Source organism: Pyxicephalus adspersus, chromosome 7, assembly GCF_032062135.1.
Source record: "Pyxicephalus adspersus chromosome 7, UCB_Pads_2.0, whole genome shotgun sequence".
Classification (NCBI taxonomy): domain Eukaryota; kingdom Metazoa; phylum Chordata; class Amphibia; order Anura; family Pyxicephalidae; genus Pyxicephalus; species Pyxicephalus adspersus.
The window spans coordinates 54961612-54985554 of NC_092864.1; the positions used below are offsets into that span (position 1 = coordinate 54961612).

At 36.9% G+C, this 23943-nt stretch overlaps 1 protein-coding gene across 3 annotated transcripts in view; it reads left to right on the plus strand.

Annotated features, from left to right (window-relative positions):
* Nucleotides 1-23943, plus strand: part of UBE2F (ubiquitin conjugating enzyme E2 F (putative)) — a 132332-nt gene that overhangs the window by 94356 nt on the left and 14033 nt on the right. For 2 of the 3 annotated variants that reach the window (XM_072418525.1, XM_072418524.1), the window contains exons 8-9: nt 15415-15447; nt 16450-16512. The exons of the other annotated variant lie outside the window; for it this stretch is intronic. In XM_072418525.1, the coding sequence (XP_072274626.1) occupies nt 15415-15447; nt 16450-16512 (96 nt within the window). The remainder of the gene's footprint in view (nt 1-15414; nt 15448-16449; nt 16513-23943) is intronic. 3 annotated transcript variants of the gene reach the window in all.

A 23943-nucleotide genomic window follows, 5' to 3' on the forward strand; every position in this document is an offset into this window, starting at 1 on the left:
TTTTTTCCTTTTCTTTTTTATTCCGTTGATTTTGGCTTTGCTATGAGTGGACTAACCACTCATCTGTATGCCCACTGCATTCTTTCCCAGCTTTCTATATTCACCAATCTACCTGTTGTACCCTTTCTTACTCCAAACTTCAAGAGCTCTTCCATTTTTGTTTTTTGTAACTGGCCCAAGCTGTTCATGTTGTTTGATATTTCAATGTTTTTTGTTGCCCCATTTATTACCTATTTATTATGTTCCCTGTTTATGAATAGGGTACTTGACTTTCACCACTAATCAATGTCTTTTTTTTACAGTGTTTTCTTTGTGTTTAAATGCTATTTTTGTATGTTTTTTAGTAATATTTGTAATTAATGGTTTATTTCATTTCATGTCAGTTTTTCGATTACAGCTTAGAAAACTAGACTGGCTGGCAATTTACTGTTGGACAGTTAACAACAACTCAGTGTTTATATTGCATTTTGCCCTATTGAATTATAGTTTCTCCATCTACATTTTTGTGTTTTTATGTTTTATAGGACAATGACACTGCTTTTAGCAACATTGGTTTGTCACCTGCCATCTGATTTCTTTTTGTTGTGATTGTAAAGATTTGCCAGCCTTTTTGTTTGCTAAAAAAATATTTTTAAAATGAGCATTTTCTGATCGCTGGATATCCTGTCAGTTTGCTAAGTATTGTAAAAATTAACTTTGCAGGAAATTAGTCTCCCGTGGAATGTAAACAGTGGTCTTCATTGACATGCCATAAGCTGCAAGGCCCCAGCTGGTGTAAGGACATTATATCCTCTGAGAAATTCATTTCACAGAACATTATTATTACAAGATTAGTGATGACAATAAATTAGCGTACAGTGATCATAAAAAAAAAAACATTCTGATTATACAATGTAGTCTTTAATTTTCTACGATTTATTCCTATGTTTTACCTGACACTTTAATTATTCATTCAACACATAGGAAATGCTAATATAAACAACATTTTTTATGTCTATACCGGTTTTTAGGGTTTAGTTTGGTCCTAAAGAATTCTTGTTGATTACATAAGGAAATGGCAATTCTCACATAAATGATAAATGGTAAAGTGTTTGTGAAAGCAGGTTGTGAAGTTGAATATAATAATATTACTAATACCTACTACTAATAACTATTTAATACAAAGTGCAGCCTTTTTACAGTTGGTCTTTGTCTCTAACCTCACCTGGTAATGCTGGCTGGCAGCAAGCCTGTCTCTGGGTGAATGGTTGACATGCAGAGTCCCACTGCAGGAACAGCATTGTGCATGGGCACTCCCAAGAAATGCACAATGTAGATCATGCCCGCATGGTCATCCTGGACATCACTTGTACTTAACAGCTTCTTTTATAACACCCTGCTGCTTTGACTGATGGCAGCTCTGGGGAATAGAACTTTCGCAGTAAAATCTCTATACTATAGGAGCTATGATGTGTGCTGCCACAGGCAGAGGGAAAGAAGCTGCTCATCTGCATTTCCTGTGGCCACCCTACTTCTAATCTTTCCCCATTACTTGTTTACCATACCTTGTATGCTGTATATTTCTGGGTGGTGGGGGACAACCATCTCTGTAAAAGAAGAACTTTTTAGTCGCTGCTTATGCACAGTTTTAGTTCTAGGTGTTCTATATAACATAACAGTTTGTACTTTAGTTCAGTTCCAGTTCAATGGTTTTAGCGATATCTGTAACACAACAGTATTGTCTGACTGCTTTCGTTCCCATAAGTGAAGGAAGTTTACACACGCATATTTTGTTTTTTAGGAAGGCTTTGAATTATTTTACCTAGCAAATACCCAGGTAAACCAGAAATCTTCTCCTGCCCTTTCAAAACAAGGCCTTGTCCTGACACTGACACATGGCAGCTGCACAGAGAAACACTACCCGGGAAGCTGGGATAGTTTGGAAACTATTTGCCAGCTTCTGAGGCCCCAGTGCGAGGGTGTAAAGAGCACAAGGCTGGCTTCCCATTACATACACACACTTGTTGGAAAAGAGAAAGACAAACTGTCCTTTAACCTCTACAGCTCAAGAGAGTTTTACATTGCCTTCAGCTATCACTTCTGTGCATATCCCCTTGCCAAGCAATTTATTTTCTGCTTGTTCTCTCATCAACTGATTTATCATTGTGTCTTCTCAATGCTGAGCAAATCTAGGCTGCACATTCCTGTAACATTCAGTAATTACTGTGGGGAAAGCCTACTGTTATACTTTGTCCTTCGAAGGAAGCCAAGTCATCTTTATTCAGAGAATGACATTTTGGCTGCTCATACAGGTAGCAAGCTCAGCCACCATGTGCTTTCCTTCCTACTTTCTACATCCACGTATCATCCTCTTTCTTGTTGCTGAGTCCTGTGTTCTATCTGACTATTAATACTGACACTGCTTGTGTTACGCTGGGTCACATCCGGCCAATGTCAGATCAAACGGACACGATTTCTGCCTTTTGGCATACACCCATTCTTTTTTATAGCACTTCATATGTTGGTTCATGCCACATCTGTCACTCTGCAAACTGAACAAACTGATAACATTATAAATAACTGGAAACCTGAGCAGGGCTTGCCGTTTTTAGGTCCAGTAAATATTGCATCAGTCCCTCAAAGTGAAATATTTAAAGGTGAATTGAAGCTTAGAACACCCTGGTTAAGTATATGATATTGGAAATAATATACTATATATAGATATATACCAGGAGTTCTGTTATGCCATCTTTTGACTACTTGAAAATGTATAATTATATGAACTTACCTGTACATTTCTGTTTGCAGCCTCCTATGATTTCTGATAACAGTTAAATATGACATGCATGGTATATTTGGAGCTCCCCTGAAAATGTAGTTTCCTGCTCATTCCTCTGACCTATTGTTTCTCAGTAGTTTGATCATCACTGTACAGGGGGTTATTAATGCTACTATTGTAGGCAAACCGGGTTAGTATATAGGAAGAGTTTAATGGAAATTATATTTAAATTACAGCTAACCAGGATTAGGTGTCTGAAATAGCAAAAAAAAATCCCTATTTAATGTACAGCACTGCGTAGGATGTTGGCGCTATATAAATCCTGTTTATTAATAATAATGCATGGCAAAATAAACAGCTATATAGTACAACATAAAGTGCATTTCCCAATGTTTTGTATTTTTTTTTAAGTACATAAAAATGCTTGTATACATTCCAGATCTGCTGACAACACAACTTCTTCCTAATGTTCCCAAACCAGTCTTTGTTAGCTGTTGAGATACTACTCTGAACTACACAACAACCCCCTCTCGTTATCCCATATAACATAGGAAAAGGTGTTTAATAGTCCAGCAGAGGAGTGCTAGACAGGTCTGGCAACACTGGACCATTACCGAAGCAAAGGAACTTTGTACTCAGTTTGCTGGTTTTCTGGTAGATCTGCCAGCACTGGAAACCATTTTGCCCTGGCATACAATTGAAACTTGTTTAGGCTGTATCCTTGACATTAACATAATTGTTTTCTTTCTCCAGTCAGTGAAAAGCTGGTACTGATCTATTGCAACCAATAATAATTCAATAATGTGTCTCTGTTACAAAACACTTGAGAGTGAAGTCATGCTTTCCATATACAATGTACAGAAAAATGTAAACAGTGGAGCAGAGATTAGTTGCAGGGTTTGAAAGGTGAATAACCCATCTTGTACAACATGGGCTTATTTCCTAGCATTTTACTTTATAGGGGATTGAATACATTTTCAGATTGGACAACCCTTTTAAGAGTTCTTTTCTGCAACTAAGTAGCAGAAAGGCGCCCTCCTAGGAAGATTTGTGACACCTATACAGACATTTATGTTGCAAAAGAACTGCTTGGAAATGTTTGCCTCTCTGTTTCCATTGTATACAAGATGATGGCTTTGATAACAAAATGACAGCACAATTGAATATACACAAATCACAATTAGCTGCTTCTGCATTTCATCTCAGCATGATGGAACATTGTGTCAAAATGAAATTTTCATATAAGATTTAATAATAGCGAGTCTTTGGTCTTCGGTCTTTATAGAAACAGGTTTATGGCTTCTGAGATTGTTAAAGGTATTCTCCAGTCTACATATAAAATTTACATTTACACTAAACTCAGGGTCTCTGCTTACATACAGAGTAGGCTGGTATTTATCTTATGCAGCTGGCAGCTCACTTTAATAAATCTTTATGGCATTCCTTTTTCTGTGAACAGCTCTCAACACGATCCTGTAAAGACACATGCCAATGTCTGCTGTTTCTGACCCCTTCCTTCTGTAATCATTTTTACACACTGTAAAAATCGTTTTGTTTTTTTAATATATTTCATAAAAACTCTATTAGTAAAATATAGGATTTGTCTACAAATAAGAGTGAGCAAACTTTGTTTGAACAGTACTTGTTATAGCATTAAAGCTGAATTCCAGGCAGGTACATATTCCATAAATTAAAAATGCATCAAAGCAAACAAGTGTTCTATGTATATTGTATTTGTTTTGAATACTCTCCCACATAAATTGTGTCCCTTCACCTTTCCACGAGGGCCCTACTGCTTGTTACCTAAATAATACTTCCCTCCATCAGTTGACCAATTTGAACTGGTGAAAAGACCTGTTGCTAATTAGAAATAGTTAAAACATAATCGGCTCACAAATAATTTTCTGAGATTACCTTTCATTGGTCTTTCTTTAAGGTATTTGAAAGTTTGAAAAATGGTTTACCTGACCTAAATGATGCTAATATATACATGTACAGATATTAAAAGGTACCCCATAATGACTAAGTGAAAACAGAATTTTAGACATTTTTTTCAATTTAATAAAAAGAAGAAAAAAATGAACTATCGCATTTACATACCAAGTATTCAGACCCTTTACTTACTACTCAGTTGAAGCACCTCTCACAACAATTACAACCTTGAGTCCTTTGGGTATGATGCAACAAGTTTTCGCACCTGGGTTGGAAGATTTTCTGCCATTCTTAATTTCAAGATCCTCTCAAGCTCTGTCATGTTGGATAGGGACTGTTGTTGAAAAGCCACTTTCATATCTCTCCAGGGATGTTCAAGTCAGGGCTCTGGCTGAGCCTCTCTAGAACATTCACAGAGTTGTCCTTAAGCCAATCCTGTGTTCACTGTGAGCTTTGGGTCATTGTCATGTTGGAAGGTGAACCTTTGGCCCATTCTAGGGTCCTAAGCACTGTTTAACAGGTTGTTATTGGGGATATCTCTTCACTTTGCTCCATTCAGCTTTCCCTCAACCCTAACCCTGAAAAACACCACCATAACATGATGCTACCACCACCATGCTTCACTGTTGGGATGATAGTCGGCGTGTCATGAGTGGTGGCTGTTTTCCTCCAGACAAAACATACCATGTGAGGCCAAACAGTTCAATCTTCATTTCATCAGACTAGAGAATCTTGTTCCTCACAGTCTGAGTGTTCTACAGGTAAATTTTTTGCAAACTTCAAGCAGGCCTTCATGTGAGGAAAGGCTTCCGTTTAACGTCTCTGTCAGTGGAGGAATGCAGTTATTGTTGTCCTTCTGAAGCTTAGGATCTTTTTGGCTCAGTCATACTGACCATCGGGTTCTTGGTCACTTCTCTCAAAAAGGCCCATTCTCTCTTGTTTGCCCAAACAACCAGCTCTTAGAAAAGTCTTGGTGGTTCTAAACATGCTCTTGTGAATGTTCAATGCAGCAAAAAAAAAATTCTGTAACCTTCCCCAGATTAGTAATTTTCACCAACAAACCTGTCTCCTAGCTCTGCACGCAGTTCCTTTGACCCTATAGCTTGGTTTTTGCTGTGATATGCATTTTCAGCTATGAGGTATTCTACAGAGGTGTGTACCTTTCCAGATCACGTCCAATCAATTTAATTTAACTCAGGTCTTCTCCAGTCAAGGTGAAGAAACATCTCTGCAGCGATGAAGAGAAATGGGAGGCTAAATTTCCAGCATTGTTGCAAAGCTCTGACTATGTATATGTGATATTTCAGTTTTTTTTTTTTTTATACTTAATTGTCTGAATTGCTGTTTTCATTTGTAATATATTTACAAAATTAAAAAAGTGTGGGGGCTCTGAAAAGATTCTGAATTTTGAAAAGATGAACACTGCAACACCTGTATAGTTTTGGAGCTGCTGCATCTTATAGCAGTGATGCAAAATGTATTGCAAATATTAAGGATGCAGGATTGTAAAGGGTTTTTTTTCTTTTCATTTTTGTTCTATAAAAGTGTTGCAAGACCTCAGTGATTTATAAAGGGGGAGCAGATGGAAATGTGAATTCTACATCTACCTGTGAGTAATCAAGGATGCAGAACAATCTATTTACGCACAAGCTCCAAATGAGCGAGCAGAAAGAGAATAAAAGGCACACATGGGTCTTTAGTCTTATAACAAAAGCAGCATTTCACTACAGTTGCTTGAGTCACTGTATTTCATTTGAATATCTAGTTGAAATAGTCAGACAGGCAAACTGCTTTAGGTATATCCCATTGCATAGTGGAGTGTACATTCATATGTATTCACAATTCTCCTGTAACAAATTGGGGAACATTTTAACACAGAGCATGTATAAAGGCATGTCATTGCACAGTAAAGATCCTAATGAATTGTGCTTCCAATCTCTGAACCATTCTACATTGTTCAGTTGCTGAAGTGTTTTCTCAATGTGATGACTAGGTATTTAAGTAAATGCTAGGGCAAAAAAAAATTGCAGTACTTCTTTGCAATACATCCACATTTGCCCATGCTGTATACTTTAAAGACCCTAAAAATATACAACAGTACCTGCTGTGACAGAATTGCATTCTGCTCATAAACGCTAATAGTGATTACTCTTAAGTCCCTTATTGGGAACTGGGAGGGCCATGAGAAAATGAAGATATGTGCACAGATCTTAGCCAATGTTTTTCCAGGCATTTTTACAACCTGCAATCATTTCAGGTAGCCTTCTAAAGAATAGTTTAAATGAAACGACGATTTTCAAAGTTTTATATGGAGGCACAGAAATCTTAGTTTTTTCCCTAATATTTTCTTGTGCATTAGAATCTTGGCAGCCTGTTTGCCCTCTAGTGTAAACACCCAACCTGTGCTTCTAACCTGTTAGAAACTGTCTGAAAGAATTTCTGTCTTGATCTTAAAGGCCATGGCGTTTAGAGATGGCCTGTTTTTTTAGCTTTTACTTCTTGTAAAATATTTAGTAGCTGTAGTCCAGGTGTCACACTTCTTCCCAAGAAATCAAAACATTTTAGAGTATTAGCACACAATCTCTTCCTCCCAGCATGTTCAAAGACAGGTGCACAGTGTAATTGGTTCAGCCTCTCCTCACCTTTGTATACCATTCTTTACAAGAAGCTACTGTATTACAATACATTAGGCCACTTAATAATTATGTAACAAAATTACCTTGTGTGTGTTTATGGGTTTCTGGCTAGGTAAGAGATATCTGAACTGCCATTTCTGACTAAGTCACTAATCTAGAAAAACCATGCAGTCAGAAAAGTCTGCTGCTTCTAGGTCACTGACTCAGTAGATAGGCAAGTCAAGATAAAACAACCTTGTCACCTTCATTTTTATATTCCAAGATAGCAGGGGCAGTTTCCATATCCGTGCCCTTACCAGCTCAATGTACTGGTAGAATGTTGCATGCATAATGCTTTTATTTAAATTTTATTGATTTTCACAGATACTGTCAAGCACATATTACAGAAGACATATAAAGTTTGTAAGCTCCACCCTAATCTTGTTAATATACGAGTAGATGGTTGCTTTACCTGTAACTGCTTATGCAATACCATGCACTGTTCCATGCCTACTATTCAGCAAACTCCTTTTACATTTTTACTGCTTTATTAAGGCTTCGTCTTTGTCGACATTTTCCCCAGCGTTTAACCTGAGGCTTTAAAAGCCCATGTTTGAAATCCCCATGCATTCCAATCGGCTAATCGACACCAGGATGTTTCCTTGAGGCACGTTTACGAGCATTATCTATAACGTTGCTTGCAACGTTTAAAAATTCAAAACGCAGGGTTAACGCTGGAATATGCCAGAAACGAGTAAACGCAGGTAAATACTTCCAACAGGGCATTTTCCCACGTTTTTAAGCACTTGAAACGTAAACACGTTAAAAACGCAGGAAAAGGTGTTCAAAACGTTTTCCAGTGTTTTAAAGGCAAGCTTTAAAATGCTAATAAAAGGGCAAAAAAAGCATATAAAAGCAGTAGGAACGTTTACATGTATTTTTAAAAACGTCTGTGTAGACCCAGCCAAAAAAAACCACGGGGCTATATATGGTTTGTGCCTCAGCTGATGTTTGCTCAGGCACTGATACTTGCTTGTCACGTTGATTAAATAAACTCAAGCTTCTTAACATGGAATGGTTTCAAAGTTACAACTGAAAATGACTACATTTACTCGGGCAACTGATGTTTCTCCGATACCTCCTTAGCCACGATTTTGTGTTTTAGTTTTAAATAGATTCTGGTTAAAACCCCATGTCAAGGGGTACTACCACACAACAGGAAAAAAGAGCATTTCTATAGAGTATGAGAAATGCTTTCAGGTTGTTAATAGAAAAGCATCCTTAAACCCATTGATTCATGTTTTATATGTGCCTTGTGTATATGTACAAGTTCAAATTGTTTAGTTAAGTTCCACTTCTCTACATATTTTACATATTACACGATAATACATCACAGAGAAATGTAGGGACTGAGGAATAACAAAAAGTAACAAACCATTTTGTATCACTAATAAAAAAGGATTTTTTTATAACCTAAAAAAGAGACCATGATATGTATGGGAAAACATACTTGGGCTGTGTATAGATGTGTAGACGTGCAAAAAAACATCCTACTAGCAAAAGTGTAAACTTGTAATAGTACCACATTGCATTCTATTCATTAGCATATAGACACATCCATTATTAAATGTCATTTGTTACATTTGCTCTTGTAAATCTTCACTTTTTATAACTCACCATCCACAATAAAATGCAAGTGGAGAATCACTTCAGCATCTATTTTCCACAGAGATTCCCTCACATTGACTATCTAGTGAGAAGCCTCAAATAAATAGAATGCAAAATGGCCTGAGACTCCCATGATACATTTGTGATATTTAATGACATTGTTGTAAATAATGGCACATATTTTGTTCAAATCAAGTAGGTGGAAATTATGGAATCATTCACCAATAATGAATCCCCTGCTAATTTGGAAAAGGGAAAAAAACATGTAGACCAAGGAAGATGTCAAAGCATCAGGACAGAACATTCAAAGCGTGTGCCTGGAAAAGAGAGAATGCACAACAAAAGAAATGAAAAACAATTGAACCGAAACAATAGTCAATGTTTGTGACTGAACTGTAGAAAATTGCCTGAAAGAAATGGGATTTACATACAGAAAAGTCAAACGTAAACCTTAAAGCTACGTACACACTTCCAATTATTATCGTCGGAAAACGAACGACGAACGTTCCTGCACGATATATATGAACGATCGTATAGCACCGATCCTGCACATAGAGGTAACGACACGATCGTTCGTAGATATTGTACACACAATAGATACGATCGTTTAAGCGATAGAGGAACTATGTGCACGACAGGAAAGTGAACGGACGTTCGTTCATCACGCATGCTCTGAACGTGGACGATCAACGAACGACCGTACACACGAACGATGTTCAACGATCGTCGCCCAATCCGATCCGCCGGTCCGGTCGTTCGTTTCCAACAATTTTCCTCGTTCATCGGCGTCGTTGGTTACTTTTTTACGAACGATTTTTTGCCCAATCGATCGTTCGTCGTTCGATTGGAACGATAAAAATTGGAAGTGTGTACGCACCTTAACACCTAAAAAGAAGATAGCAAGGTTATATTAGCCAAAGGGAACCAGTCACAAAATTTCTATGATTTGATGAAAGTAATATTTAGTAATGCATAGTTTTTATTCATTGGCTAAAGCTGGTCTGTCAACTACTATACAAGAAAGAGCCTGAATAATAGTAGTAAAGTCCATGCCTCAAAGAGTTAAAGCTGTCATAAAAGCTAGAGGAAATGCAACAAAGTACCAAGTGGTTTTGTTTAGGTCCATTCGAATAATATTTTTCTCATTGCTGGGTAGTCTCATATTTTTTATCCACTTGTTTATGTACTATGTTTTACTATGCAATGATGTTCAGCTGTTAAGTTTTAGTTTGTATTGCATATACCATTTGTTTAACAACAAAGTAAAACAGCTGAATGAACCTCCTCCAAGAGTAGGGATTCTATATTTTTTTCCAGGGGTTTGTGATAACAGTGCCCTTATTTGAAATGTTCCCTTTAATACTATACCAATACCAACTCAAAATTTAGGAATTTTCTCAGATTTAGTCTTGGAGACAATTGCCACCTGGGAAAGATTTTATCATTATCAATATACAAGATTTATATAGCGCCAACATATTACCCAGCGCTGTACTTTAAATACGGGTTGCAAATGACAGACAGTGACACAGGAAGAGGAGAGAACCCTGCCCCGAAGAGCTTACAATCTACAGCAATAGGAGGGAAGATATGGAGTGATCAGAAGCATTGAGGGTTTAAGAGACAGGAAAAGACAGGTAGGCAAGTTTGAAGAAATAGGTTTTGAGTGCTTTTTTAAATGAGCAGATAGTAGGAGCAAGCCGAATAGGACGAGGAAGACCATTCCAGAGAGTTGGGGCGGCTCTAGAAAAGTCTTGCAATCATGCGTGTGATGAGGTTCATGATGAGTGAGGAAGTCATTAGCAGGTGATTGGAGAAGCGAAGAGAGCAGCTAGGGGAGTATTTTCCTACTAGGTCAGAAAGGTAGGTTGCACAAGACCTGTGGAGGGATTTGAAGGCAAAACACAACAGATTGAATTTGATTCTAAGGTGAATGGAAGCCAATGAGGAGATGCAGCAGAAGAGGAGTAGTGGGAAGGATAGATAAGTCTAGCTGCAGATATCATACCAGATTGTAGAGGAAATAGAGGAGGATGTTAGAGTAGTCCAGATGAGAGATAAGAGCATGTACAAAGAGTTTGGTGGTCTCTGGGGACAGGTAGGAGCGGATTTTGGAGATGTTGCGCAGGTAAAAGTGACAGGACCTGGAAATGTTCTGAATATGGAATGAGAGGGCAGAATCGATGGTGACGCCAAGACAACCTGCCTGAGGGAAGGGACGAATGACAGTGCTGTTAACTGTTGGAAATATGTTATGGTGAGATTTAGAAGATAACCGGGTAAATTACAGACAGCAATAAAAAAAAAAAAAATTGCAGGACTGCTACAATTTTAGACCAGATGCTGTCTAGTAAAGCAAGGTAAATGTTCAGGATTGACTGTCTCCTTGCTAAAAAAAAAAAAAAAAAAAACCACCACACGGGCTCTGTTTTTTTTTTTTTTTTTTTTTTTTTTGTATGGTTTCTCTTTAGTTACATTTCACCCTGTAAAATAGTCTATGCCTGTTAAAAGTCAATACTGACATAATACAGAAAAGTACTTCTAGGAACATAAAGTATACACCTTTACATGGCCTCCATTAACCATGGTTCCTACCGCAGCTTTCCGTTTACAGTATAAGCAGAAAGAGGTTTTGTTCTCAGCCCTTTATACCTAATAAAACTTTACAATACTTCTAAATACTTCTTTTCCCTAAATGTTTTGCTAAAAAATGAAAGTTTATACCAAATTATATTTTACAAATAATATTTATGCTGTAATGGCAATGTTAAATATTTTCCTATCTAGTTTTAGTTAAAAGCTATGTATGCAAGAAATGGGAGCATGGTCTTGTGAGCTTTATCTACACTGACATTCTGGATCCTTTCCATAGAGCTCCCTCCAGGCTTTTCTCATCTATTCAGTCAAGTCTGTGTCTCACAAGCTTGCCTCGGCTGTCGCCGTGGCCTGAACACTTGACTTTGAGCCTACTAAACACAATTGTTTTGCTACATTTTTCCATTGGGGCATTGAAGTGGCTCCTGCAGAGCTTTGTGTGGTCAAATGAATAGAGCTGTTCTAAGCAGAAAAACAGGCAAAGTAGATGTAAACCAAGATTAAAATAAGCAGCACAAAAGGATCAGACTCACTTGAATTCTCAGTAAATTCTTTAAACTGGTAGTACAATGCTACCTAAAGATTTTCATTGCAGAATTATCCACAGCTTTATCTTTGGAGTTTAGTTTATTCACACTATAAAATCAATACTATTTCACAAAATTGTCTGTGCTTTGTATTTCACTCCACTAATGACTCATTTCAGTGTGGAATCATTGTGCTTTTCATATTTGTAATTAATGCGCACTTTTCTATGTGTCAAAAGTGGTCAATGGAAAGAAAACCAGTGAAATGTCAACAGGTTCCTATGTACCCAAGGCTCATTAATGTTTGGGTAAAGAGGTTAGCATGTCTGGACCAAAACCACAGCTATAGCAAAAAAAATTGCTCAAAATTGTATGTGTAGCCACAGCCCACAGTGCATGCAGCTTGCTGCAAATGGAGCTCCATAACTACTGTGTGCAACAGTATTGGACCATGGAGCAATGAAAGAGGATGGACAAGTCTTATCATTATACTTCTTTTAGATCATGTGAATGGTTGAATGCATTTTTTACCTAGTGAAAAAAAAATTATTTTAGAATCAATATCAATAGGTTGTTGTTTTGATGAAACAGTGTGCACCTATACAGTATTAGACAGGTGGTTTTAATGTTTTGACTGATCAATGTTTAGTGTATTTGTGCACATGTTCCAGTCAAAAAAGCATTCTCAGATATTTTTATGTGCTTGGTGGGTGTCAATAGTCAGTGTTTTAACTGTGGGAATATTGCAAACATTACTACGTTTAGGACTAAAAGTTTACATTGTTTTCATATATGTTATGTAGATGAACATTTGCAGTCTCCCTTATCCAATCCGGACACCTGTGTATGCATAGTAATATTATTGGCAAATAGTGTATACGATTGACGCGCACTCTGTGCCTGTTATGAACAGGTTCAGGTCACTAACAGGGAGGCTTGTTATGAGTGTGTACTTTGGGAGTATGTATGTTCTCTATCAAGATATACAAATACACCGCACCTCTTTGCACATTTCCTATGTAGAGATGACTCAAAAGGTGCAGTACAGTTCTTTGTGATATACCCAAGAGTGGATTGATGTGCTCTGTTATCTCAACCATGTCTTAAGTGTTTTATGAGCAGGATACACTGAGAGTCCACCTTATAAACTGTATGTACCCCAACAGATTATATGTAATAGGGCTTTTGGATGATACACTGATTTACTTTAAATTTCAAGTGACATCAGGATTTTTTAAAGAACATGCTAATCAAAGTTCTGTGCCTTCCAACTTTAAGTGGAGTATTTATAGAGGAACTAAAACTGCTCACTTTTTTCAGTTCCATCGCAGGTCACTTCCATCTTCTTCCTTGGCCAGTCCAGGATGACATCCATTCATTCCCAACATGCAAAGTGGAAGCTATCCTGGCAACCAAAGGATGTACAACTCAACTTTTTTGGCAGATATTCAGAGCCAATCAGGCAGGTAGGAAGGATTATTGCATAAGGAACATTGCCTGACCCTTTCTGCAATAATGACCTGCCTGATTGTGAATTTTTGGTGATTATTAACTTAAGTTAATTAACTTAAGTTAATAATCAAGAATTTGTTTAGCTTCATCAAAGCTGCCCTCCATCTGATAGCCAACGTAAAGATTGTAACCAACATATAAAAGAACTTGGAGACAAGTTCATATTTATTAGGATGATATTGACTTCATGGCACATAGTATTGACTATATTTTTTTCATTATGAAAAGGAGGCTTTGTTGAGTTACCTTTTCTGAGGCTGTTGCTATACACTTTGCTTTTTCTTCTATTATCTGAAATGATAATGGAGCTGGAAAAATACAAACATCCCCATACATTTTTTTCTAAAGCAACTGAAAAGGCTGCCATGCCAGTGCAAAAGAAAAAACATAAGTAATGATGTGAAAATGAAAAATTGTCCAAAATGGAACAGAGGATATTTTCTCCACCCAGCATCCCTATATCTTCTTTCTGGCTTGTCTGGAAAGAACCTAAAACTTAACTCAGAAAGGAGCAATCTTTGTAAAATATTGTGTACATGCTAGATATACCTCTGATTTGTAAATATTTCATAATAAAACAAATTTGTGACATTCTTTAAGTCTTAAAAGATGTTTCTGTGCCTTGCTGTATTCATGGCAATTATTTGATGACAGCCTGGTGACTACTGAAAAAGTTCTGGGTGTTACCCCAGGCTAAAAGGAGCTGGGAAGAACAGAGTGATAACTGCACTTGGTTACTTTTTTAACCTTCCTTTGCCCAACACACCAGACATGGAATCACAAGACTTCCTTCCTCTCTTGTTTCAGGACTTCAGAACAACATTCTGCTTATAGATTCTGTAGTTCTGTAGTCCTCTGAGATAGCTGTAAGCAATGTAAAGCACTTTTATTTTATTATGCCCTAACCTTGAATTGTTTCTTTAGTTGATGAATCTGAAATCATTTCTATTTGGCAAAAATTCTTACTGAGAGCAGACAAAAAACATGGAAGATAGTTGGAAAATGTTATGATTTCACTTAGGTTTTGGTGGTTTTTCATACATCAAAGTATAATTGAAGTGTGTAAGGCTAGTGGATGGATTGTCCATCCAACAATCGTAATTTTTCACTGCTGAGCACTGACTTGTTCTTTATCCACTGTGTATGGGAAGTTCTGGACATCATAAAGTCCATGGTAATATTATATATTATGTCTCATTCTTGAAAGGATCGAAGCATATATGAATTCTACAAGTTTAGTAATGGTTATATTTGCCAAGAACATGTAGGACCACTTATTAATGCTCACTTACATGCACTTGTTCAATGTGCGGTGTTGGCAAGAGAGCTCCAATAACTAACACCATCTGAGACAGTTTAATTCTTTTTTTTTTTTCTTTTTTTATTACACTGTGGTTTTTAAAGCTTCTCTAATTAAGTTGATATCAACACTATCAGATGACAAACTTGTGTCTTATTGAGCCATTTGGTTGTGCCCCTTCAACTGAAAACCCTGTCTGGTATTTCTGATCCCTCATGGTTATGTGCCCTTGTGATAGTGTCCTGTCTGTGTTGTTTCTGTAACAGCTGATAATAATCTGCTATTGCAAAAAGTCTTTCTTTAAAGGTTTTAATTTGCATTCTATTAAATTCTAGCTTTTCCCAAAGCCCAAGAGTTCTAGCACATGACGTTCTTCTCTGCCATAGACCCATTTCTCTATCCCGGGGCTCCTGATAAGCAAATTATGTTACTAGCAAATAAATGATTTAACAATCTATTGCTGACATATTACTGGTGCTTATTTCTTCTTTTTTTGTTTTTGTGCAGGATGTTGTATGGGGATTGAACTCCTTGTTTACAGTAAGTACAGATATAATATGACAATCATTGTCTGGCTTTTCTGATTTATGTTTTGATGACGGTGGCAGTAAATGCTTTGTGGTTGTACATGCCCTTATGTTTCTGCTGATAAGGCATATTGGAAAACAAATTATCAAAACCATATTGCAGACATAAATATGTGGTTTAAAGGAACATTACCCATAAAAATCATAGTTGGTTCTGTTTTATGTGTGTCTGTTCCATTTCCTGTGCATCCTTTAAATTTTAGGGCTAGCTTGTCTGCATTGTTTTTAAGGTGGAACTACTGACCCCACCTCCTCTTTTTTCATATTATAGAAAGTTTTTCTATAGTTCTGTATAGTTCTATAGTAGCTGTAAAAAAAAGTCCTGATAACAGTTAACAAATGTAGAAAGTACAGTAAGTTGTCAAATCACAAAATTTCAAGTATTTGTTTGCCCTTTCTGGAAAACAAAACAGAACATGTAAATTTAACAAAACATATGTACATTTTTCTGCATGATAAATAAAAAAATAATTTGTCAGACTGGCAACTGACAAATAGTTGTCTCTGATCTTATCTCTTGATAGAGAGATTGTCATTATACATAGTATATATAGTTATCTTAACTAAATGACACTGAAAAGGCTAATAAAATTTAAAGCTTGCTCCAGACAGTTGTCACATATATGAGTGTCCTTTTTTTAAAAATTTCCCTTCTATTCCTTTTCTGAGGGCAACACAGAACTTTCTATTATCCCTAATAGTCATATACTGTGATAGGGTTCAGGGCAATTAGATGTATTTGTGGGTAGAATATGCCAAGGAACAGTCCCATTCTTAAACATCTTCTATATTGTATGACTGTAAGTTAAATGTAATGGTTGACCCTTCTTTCTGGTTGGAAAAATACGTTGTCAGTAAAAAAGCCAACCTTTGAGGAGGTTGAGAAGAAGAAGTTTGAATTGAAAGCTTTGTGTTCACGGTCTATTAATGTAAAATCCTTTCTTTGTTCCTGCAGGATCTGTTAAATTTTGACGATCCTTTGAACATTGAAGCAGCAGAACATCATTTGAGAGATAAGGTAATGGACCAAGCACCAGTACATACCTTCTCCTGGTCTGTTTAGATTACAACTTGTGGTCTGTGGTTGGTAGTGATAATGAAACAGAAACATAACCATTAGAGCCTGCGGCACTTTGTGATTTTTTTATAGGGGTATTTATTCATGTAAACAAGCTTCTGTGGTAACAAGATATTTTAAGACCTAAACACATTTGTACAGGCTACTTAACTGTATTGAAATAGTATTACTTTACACTCTGAACTTCCCACAGTGTTCATTGAAAGCTGCAGAAGTCAGAGCCTTTTTTTATTTACTCACTGGGGGCCATCTATTATCATTCTGTCACTTTCTGCCCAACCTACTGTACCAGGCCCACCATATTCATCTTTGGCTTTCAGCTTTTTCAATCATAGAGGCTCGTTATCTTTAGTGTATCTTTGGTGTAGATATTAGTATCAGTAGATACTACAATATCTGTAGCGTAAATAAAAAATTATGTGTTGTCTACAGTCCGTGCTATGTAAAAAAATAATACCCCTGACTTCATTTTAGATCTTGTTTGTCCTTGTTGTGTTTTTGAAGGTGGTTGCAGGCACAGTGATGGTTAGTGGTGTGTCTGCTAAGGAGCTGTAGGCTGTAGCTCCAAATTCTGGAAGCAGAGGTCAGGCAGGGGGTTTGTGGTGTTAGCTACCAGGCAGGAGATTACAGTGCCTGTGTAGGTCACAAAAAACGTGTTTGTGTTGGTGGAGTATAAGCTGATGGAGCCAGAAATGTCTACATGTACTCAAGGAAGAGATGCAAAGTTAGTAACAGTGCCTTACTAACTTTGTCCCTTTACCCGCAGCAATCCACAAATACCAACAATTGCCTACTAGCGCAGGATATCTCCATCATCACTAACTTCACTTCAACTTTTATATGATCTGAAGGGAGCCACAAATAAATTATTATTAATGGGAGTCTTTCAGTGGCCATTTATGTTGCACATCTGTGGCAGGTGTTGGGTCTTTCCACAGGTAGAGGCAGAAACAACCGATCCGTACTCACAGAAGGATCAAAGCTACAGAGTGAATTATTGCAGCTCTATTTGTGTAGGTTGCACTAGATTGAATTTTCTTGTTAGTTTAGATGGAACCAAATTGGTGGGCAGCGAAGAAGTGTACTTCTGCTTTATAGTTTTTTGTTATTTTGGATTTATATTAGCTATTTCCTCCTTTCCCCCATTCTTGCTACATCTACTGCATCTATTGTGTCTAGGTAGTTATATGGTGTCGATGGATTTTTAAGTGAGGTAAGCTTAGTAACAGGCTTTATTATTAAATCCCATCCAGAGGTTACAATATTGAACACATTCAGTGAATCATTGCATGCATAAAAAATGTAATTGCCTATGTTGGAGAATGTAACCCAGAAGGCAAAGTAGCGATTTATGGGAGACTTGATGATGGTGTCATTATACAAATGCCATCATAGCCATTCTGTTTACCTAATGTGTCTATGTATATTCACCCGTCTGGCCTTGGCATGACTAACTTTTTTTCTTAGGCATTTGCAAAAGGCATGTTGTATAGTTAAAGCAGCAAGTGCTGGTTCCAATGTATATTCTCAGCCCTCTACAGCATAACAGCATTAATCTTTTCATGTGTTTGTCTCGGCTTTGAAAACCCGTCCAGCTTTCAAGTGCTTTTCTATGTATCAAGGTCAGATGGGTTCAGACATATCAGCGCTCTGTTCATATGTGCTATAAACAGTAATAGATATAAGCGAAGAAATGTTTTTGCATAAATAGTAGTAAAAAAAATATTACTTAGGTTTCATGCCTGGGATATTTAACAAAAAAATGTTTTGCTTAAAGTACAACTCCAACGTAAATGTTTGTATTAATCACAGAATGCACTGTTTTCTGTGAAGCCAGGAATGTATATCCAGTTTGTTTGTGTACATTTATGTGAGGGTGTGTATGTGTACCTTTGATAGACTTTCTCCAGGGTAGACACTATTGTGACTGGTTCTTTTTGAAATGGTACATTTTCTGTTGGTGTTACTGTCCTATAAATCAGTACATTATTATTTTTGTTAGATATCTGATTTAACAAAACAAATTATTAAATTAGTATTTTAAAAGTCAATGTCAAATAGGGATTCTTTTGTATATTTAGAATTAACAATAACCTTTTTTTTTTATATACCGGTATATATTTGTACTCCCTTTTTCCTGGTTTTTGTCAGATAATTAGTCCTAATACATCTGATTTAGCCTGTGTGTTCCCAGTTTTTTAGTTAAAAATAAACCAGACATTCCGTCAAACATTCCCTGGTAGGAATCAATTACTGCCATTACACACATGGACCTAGAAGATTTCCACGAGCGAATGTTTGAGGAAATGTGTGATGCCCTGTTTTATCAATAGAGCCCAAAATGTCCTATAGAAGTTGGGATTATTAACAGTTTACTGTGCACTAGGCTGTATTTACCTGCCTACTAAACATCTGCCCCATTTGTACATACCACAATCCTGAATCCTGGACTTTACATAACATATCATGACCCTTGGCTCTGTATTTTACATATTCTCAATCATTGCATTCTGCACTGGGCTTTTACAATACATACTCCTTACCTCTGCTGCCTCTACACTGGGCTGTACACTTAGTTGCTGCATGTAATAATCTTCTAGCCCCTGCTCTCTGTACGTTAAACATTTCTTACCCTTTACACTCCTTACCCCTTCATTCTTTACCTACATACTTCTAACACCTGCATTCTGTACATAGCACACTTCTGCACTCTGTGCATGACACACTGGTTATCTTTGCATTCTGTACAAAACACACTTCCATCCCCCTAAATTCCACTTAACACACTTGTGATCCCCTTTGTAGGAAAACCACCTCTGACTTTTTCATGCTTTGCAAAACTTTTGATCTCTGTACATTCCACCCAATGCAGAGCACTGCACTAACACACTCCTGACCCCTGTACATTGTGTTACATTTTTCTGACTCGACACTGAACTGTATGATGCATACTCCTCACCTTTTCACCTGGTACACTGGGCTGTATGTTACATTTGCAGTGCTCTGGTTTTTACATTTTTCTTCTGTACAAAGTGTTTATCTCAACAGTTGCTACTTGCAAAGTTGTATCCAACGGTTTTAATGAAGCGTTCTTGAAGGTAGTCTTAGACATGGTTTTAGCTCTGTGTAGGAAATTATATATGATGGAAAAGTCTTATTTTATGATAGCAACACTCCTGGAACTCACATACAATATTAGGTGCTTAGCTTGTTATATTCTACCATCAGTGTTCTTCTTATTTTTGGGATATCACCAGTTGGTAACCCAACCCTGCTTCAGGGTTCTCCCCAGGCACTTTTAGCTGGGCGCACGACCCGGCACTTTTCAGCAGCCACCCGGTTGTTTTTGGGTGGTTACCAAAGAGTTTGGTCACAATACAGGGGCTGCCACCCACCTAAAATTTCTTCCCACCCAGCTTAAAAAAAGGTCTGGGTTGAGCACTGCGCTTGAAACCTCCTATAATTGTAAGGCCAGTTTTGTTGGACAGAACTTTTACAGCTTTTTCTTCTTTTTTTGGATGCAAGTGAACTTTTTAGGAACTATGTTTTTCATTAGAAAGTAGGAATACATAGTTTTAGTAAATGACCATGGTTAGGAGTTACCACTGCAGCATCTTATTTGGCTTAGTCTTCCCAGTTAAGTCACATCTCAAAAGCCAGAGCTCATGTTACCTTTTTGCAACATTATTTTGTGATTTGCTACATCTGCCCATAAAAAAAGATGATTAGTAGGTCACGGACTTTCTCTTTCTGTCTCATTAAAACGTCTTAATAATGTATTCTGACCTCTGCACACAATATAAATCACTGTTATAATGTTATAATATTTACTGGAGTTGAAGGTCAAAAGGGTTCTGCTAATTGTGTCCAGCAATTGTCTCACTGAATGAAGTAATTGGCTGTATTACATTATTAAATTCTTATGGTAATATGTAATTCTGGATCTGTAGTTTATGACTTTATAACTAAAGCATTGGCCTTTATATTTGCCATTTGTTAGGTAAAACCACTGCTTTATATTCATTGTATATAAACAAGCTGTTTTGTGATTTAGTTTTAAAATATAATTTTTGTTTTAATCCGCAAGAAGTAAACCTTTAAAATACTAGAAAATGCACACTTTTCTTTCATGTAACCATGGCACCAGTCTTTACAGATTTAGGGCTGCTGGACAACATGAGGTTTTAACATTGTGGAATATGTCCACATATAAATAGATGCCACGATAACATTGCGCCTTACTACACTATTGTCAGAACATCCCTTTTGGCACTTGCTATAACAAATCTAGTAGAATGTCATATTTCAGCTTCTAAAATAAAAGTAATTACCAATTTAGAATGTTTACAGTTTTGATATTTTTTTTTTTGCCATATCTGAGGTTTTCGGGTTTCTTACCTGGAGATTCTATCATTAGCATCACTTCCTTTAGCAGGCTGTCTGCACTAAGCCACTGCCTCACCATTGGCACCAGTGTTGGTATCCTGATGCACATGGCTCTTTAGTTGGTAGTTGACTGAAGACTTAAGAGGCAGTCCAATAGCTAACTATATGAGCACTTAAAGCGGGCTAACATACTGTTTAATACGACCAAGGTCAAGTTTACTTTTTCAACAAAGCTACTCAAGTCATAATAAATAAAGTATGAAAGCATAAAAAAGTATGCAATTGAATGACCCTGAGTATAAGACCTTGGTAGCTATAGTGAAGGTATGTTATCCTTGCTTTTGTAGAGCAAGCTCTTTACACAGGTATTGCTTCGGAATTACATAATACCTGCTACAACATACAACTGGGTAACTGGACCAGTAATATTACCCTGTTTTCACAGGTATCGAAAGAGTTTGTCATCCAATTGTAGCCCATCAGTGTCTTTCCATCAGCTATTTGACAACCTCTTTTATGTGTGAGATATTACTCTACTTTACCAAGTCCAAATTAAGGTTACAAGGGTTACTGACATGCATATTTTGCATTACATGATGGTCACAGTTATATTTTCTATTCATTTAATCTACCACCAGAGACCAGTATAAATGTGTACCATACTTTGAATCTCTGAACGAATAGAATGCATTTCGATGTAATTGTTCCTAAAGAGAGACAACAGATATTCCTTTTTATTTAGCTTGAGTACTGTCCACCTTGTTTTGAATTAACTTTTCCATTCCAATAGCATGCAAACATAATAGTATCTTCATAATCTGTGCCACCATTTGTTTCTAGTTCACACCTACTTCTACCAAAAATGTGTGGTTTAGCATCTAAAATCATACATTTTTACTTTTTGTAAAATTCAATAGTCCTCTTCCCCATCTCTAACTTCTCCCTCTGGCCACTAACAGACACAGAAAGCAGTGACACTTGGCTGTCACAGGTAGGGCTAAGGTGTCTTTAACATGCAGACTGTTACTAACAGGCTGCAGTGTTTTTTTTTTTTTGTTTTTTTTTTTGTCTGGTTATACACCACAAGTTGATAATGAGCTTAGTAGTTGACACAAGGCAGTGGTTTCTGTAAATATTGACAAAGAACCAGTTGGTGTTAAGTAATGCTTCACAAAGTTACACAAAGCTCAAACTCTATATGCAGATCATTTCTGTTTAAAATTTGCAACTTACCAGCATGAAATTTGTAAGGGTTTCTTACTTGTAGCTGTTCCCTTGCTCAGGCATGCTGTTAGTACACATAGAAATGTTAGACAATTCAAGTGGCAATTTATAGGTTGTTCTTTATCATGACGAGAATTATTTAATCACACTTAATTATAATTAACATAATTAGACTCGCTGATCTCCTTCAATCCCTGTTGCAAATCACAACAATTATCTTGTTGTTTTAATATGCCGACTGGTTGATTTGGGAGATAGGTGGTCTAATTTTTCCTACATAAACTTTACCATATTAATGTCATTTCCAAAGTTGTTTAAGGGCAGATAGTGGCAAAAAGGCAGACCTGCCATGAAAGTGAACAATTCCGCAGCACTGATTGTTAAAGAACCAGCGTCTGCACATTTGACAGCTGGAGCAGTGAGCAGCACTGATATTGCTCACTACCGCCCCCCACCATTCATTCTGTATGGATCTAATGCAGGGAGAAGCTATATGTAGCATCTTCCCCGGGGGGATTGCACAGCAACCTCATGGCCAGTCTAAACATAGCCTAATCTTTTTATTAAAATGCATCTTTCATTAAAATTATACTTGAGAATGAAGGTTCTTGTTCAGACATGTATTATTAATTTGTTCTCCTTCATTGTAAACCTGCAATTTATGCAGCTGATGAAAGCTAGAACAGTTCTCTTACCAGCACACATTGTACAGCCATGCTCCACTATTGTAACGGTTGATAAAGTGGTCCAGAGCAATGATGCACACTTGGAGCGAGGCTATGAAGAATTGTCTAAGAGGCTGAAGATTAGCAGCAGTACGATTAAAAAATAAAACTGTAAAAATAGTTTTAAGGGGAGAGAAGGGCAGTTGTTTATGATACATTTTACTAGTTTGCTTAGCAAACAAAATGAAATACATTTAGAGATCTTCAATCTGCTGTAATTCATGTTAAATAGTTTGGTTTATTAGTATCAAGTTAAGCCAGCTAAGAACCATTTATAATGGCAATCAGTGGAAATTTGCCTGCATCGTTGTGGAAAGTAGAGAAGGTAAGTGTTCCTTACTTTCCACAATGCTGCAGGAAAACTCTTTCCAGGAACTCCATGGAGGTATACACCTCCAACTGTACCAGCTTTGCTCCATCCTGCCCACACTTACCACCAATGATACTGGGGATCATTTGTACGTTTAGCCCTTTAACTCACAAGTCTGCAGATTGGATACTTTGCAACATTTTTTGCACTTCTCTTATCACTCCCAAACAAGCAGGCAAATCATTATATGAAAGTATCTACTTGAACACACACTGTGCAAGTCTGCACTCTCGAACCATCAAATATACTATTATGATCATTATATATACCCCTGAAGAAGCCATTCAAGGCAAAACGTGTTGGGTACGTTAGCCACTAATATGTATACTCCTTTACCAGACTAACAACCATTTCTGCTGATTATCACCTCAATAGTTGCCAGCCAGAGAAGTATCTGTCTAGGCATAAATTGTGCAAACCTCTTCCCAGTTTGGAAAGAGACTACATTTTCTTTCTGCATGTATTGTATACTTGTTATCTAGGTATGACCATGACTACTGTAAAACTATAATTTGTTTTAAATTATAACAATATAGACACACATTTTGGCCACTAAAAGATCCTGCTTTCTGTCTTCTTCTTTAATCTTGATTATTCAAGGACAAGGGTTGGGCCATATTTTGCATATTTTGAATAATTTTGGATATTTTTATTTGCATATTTTGA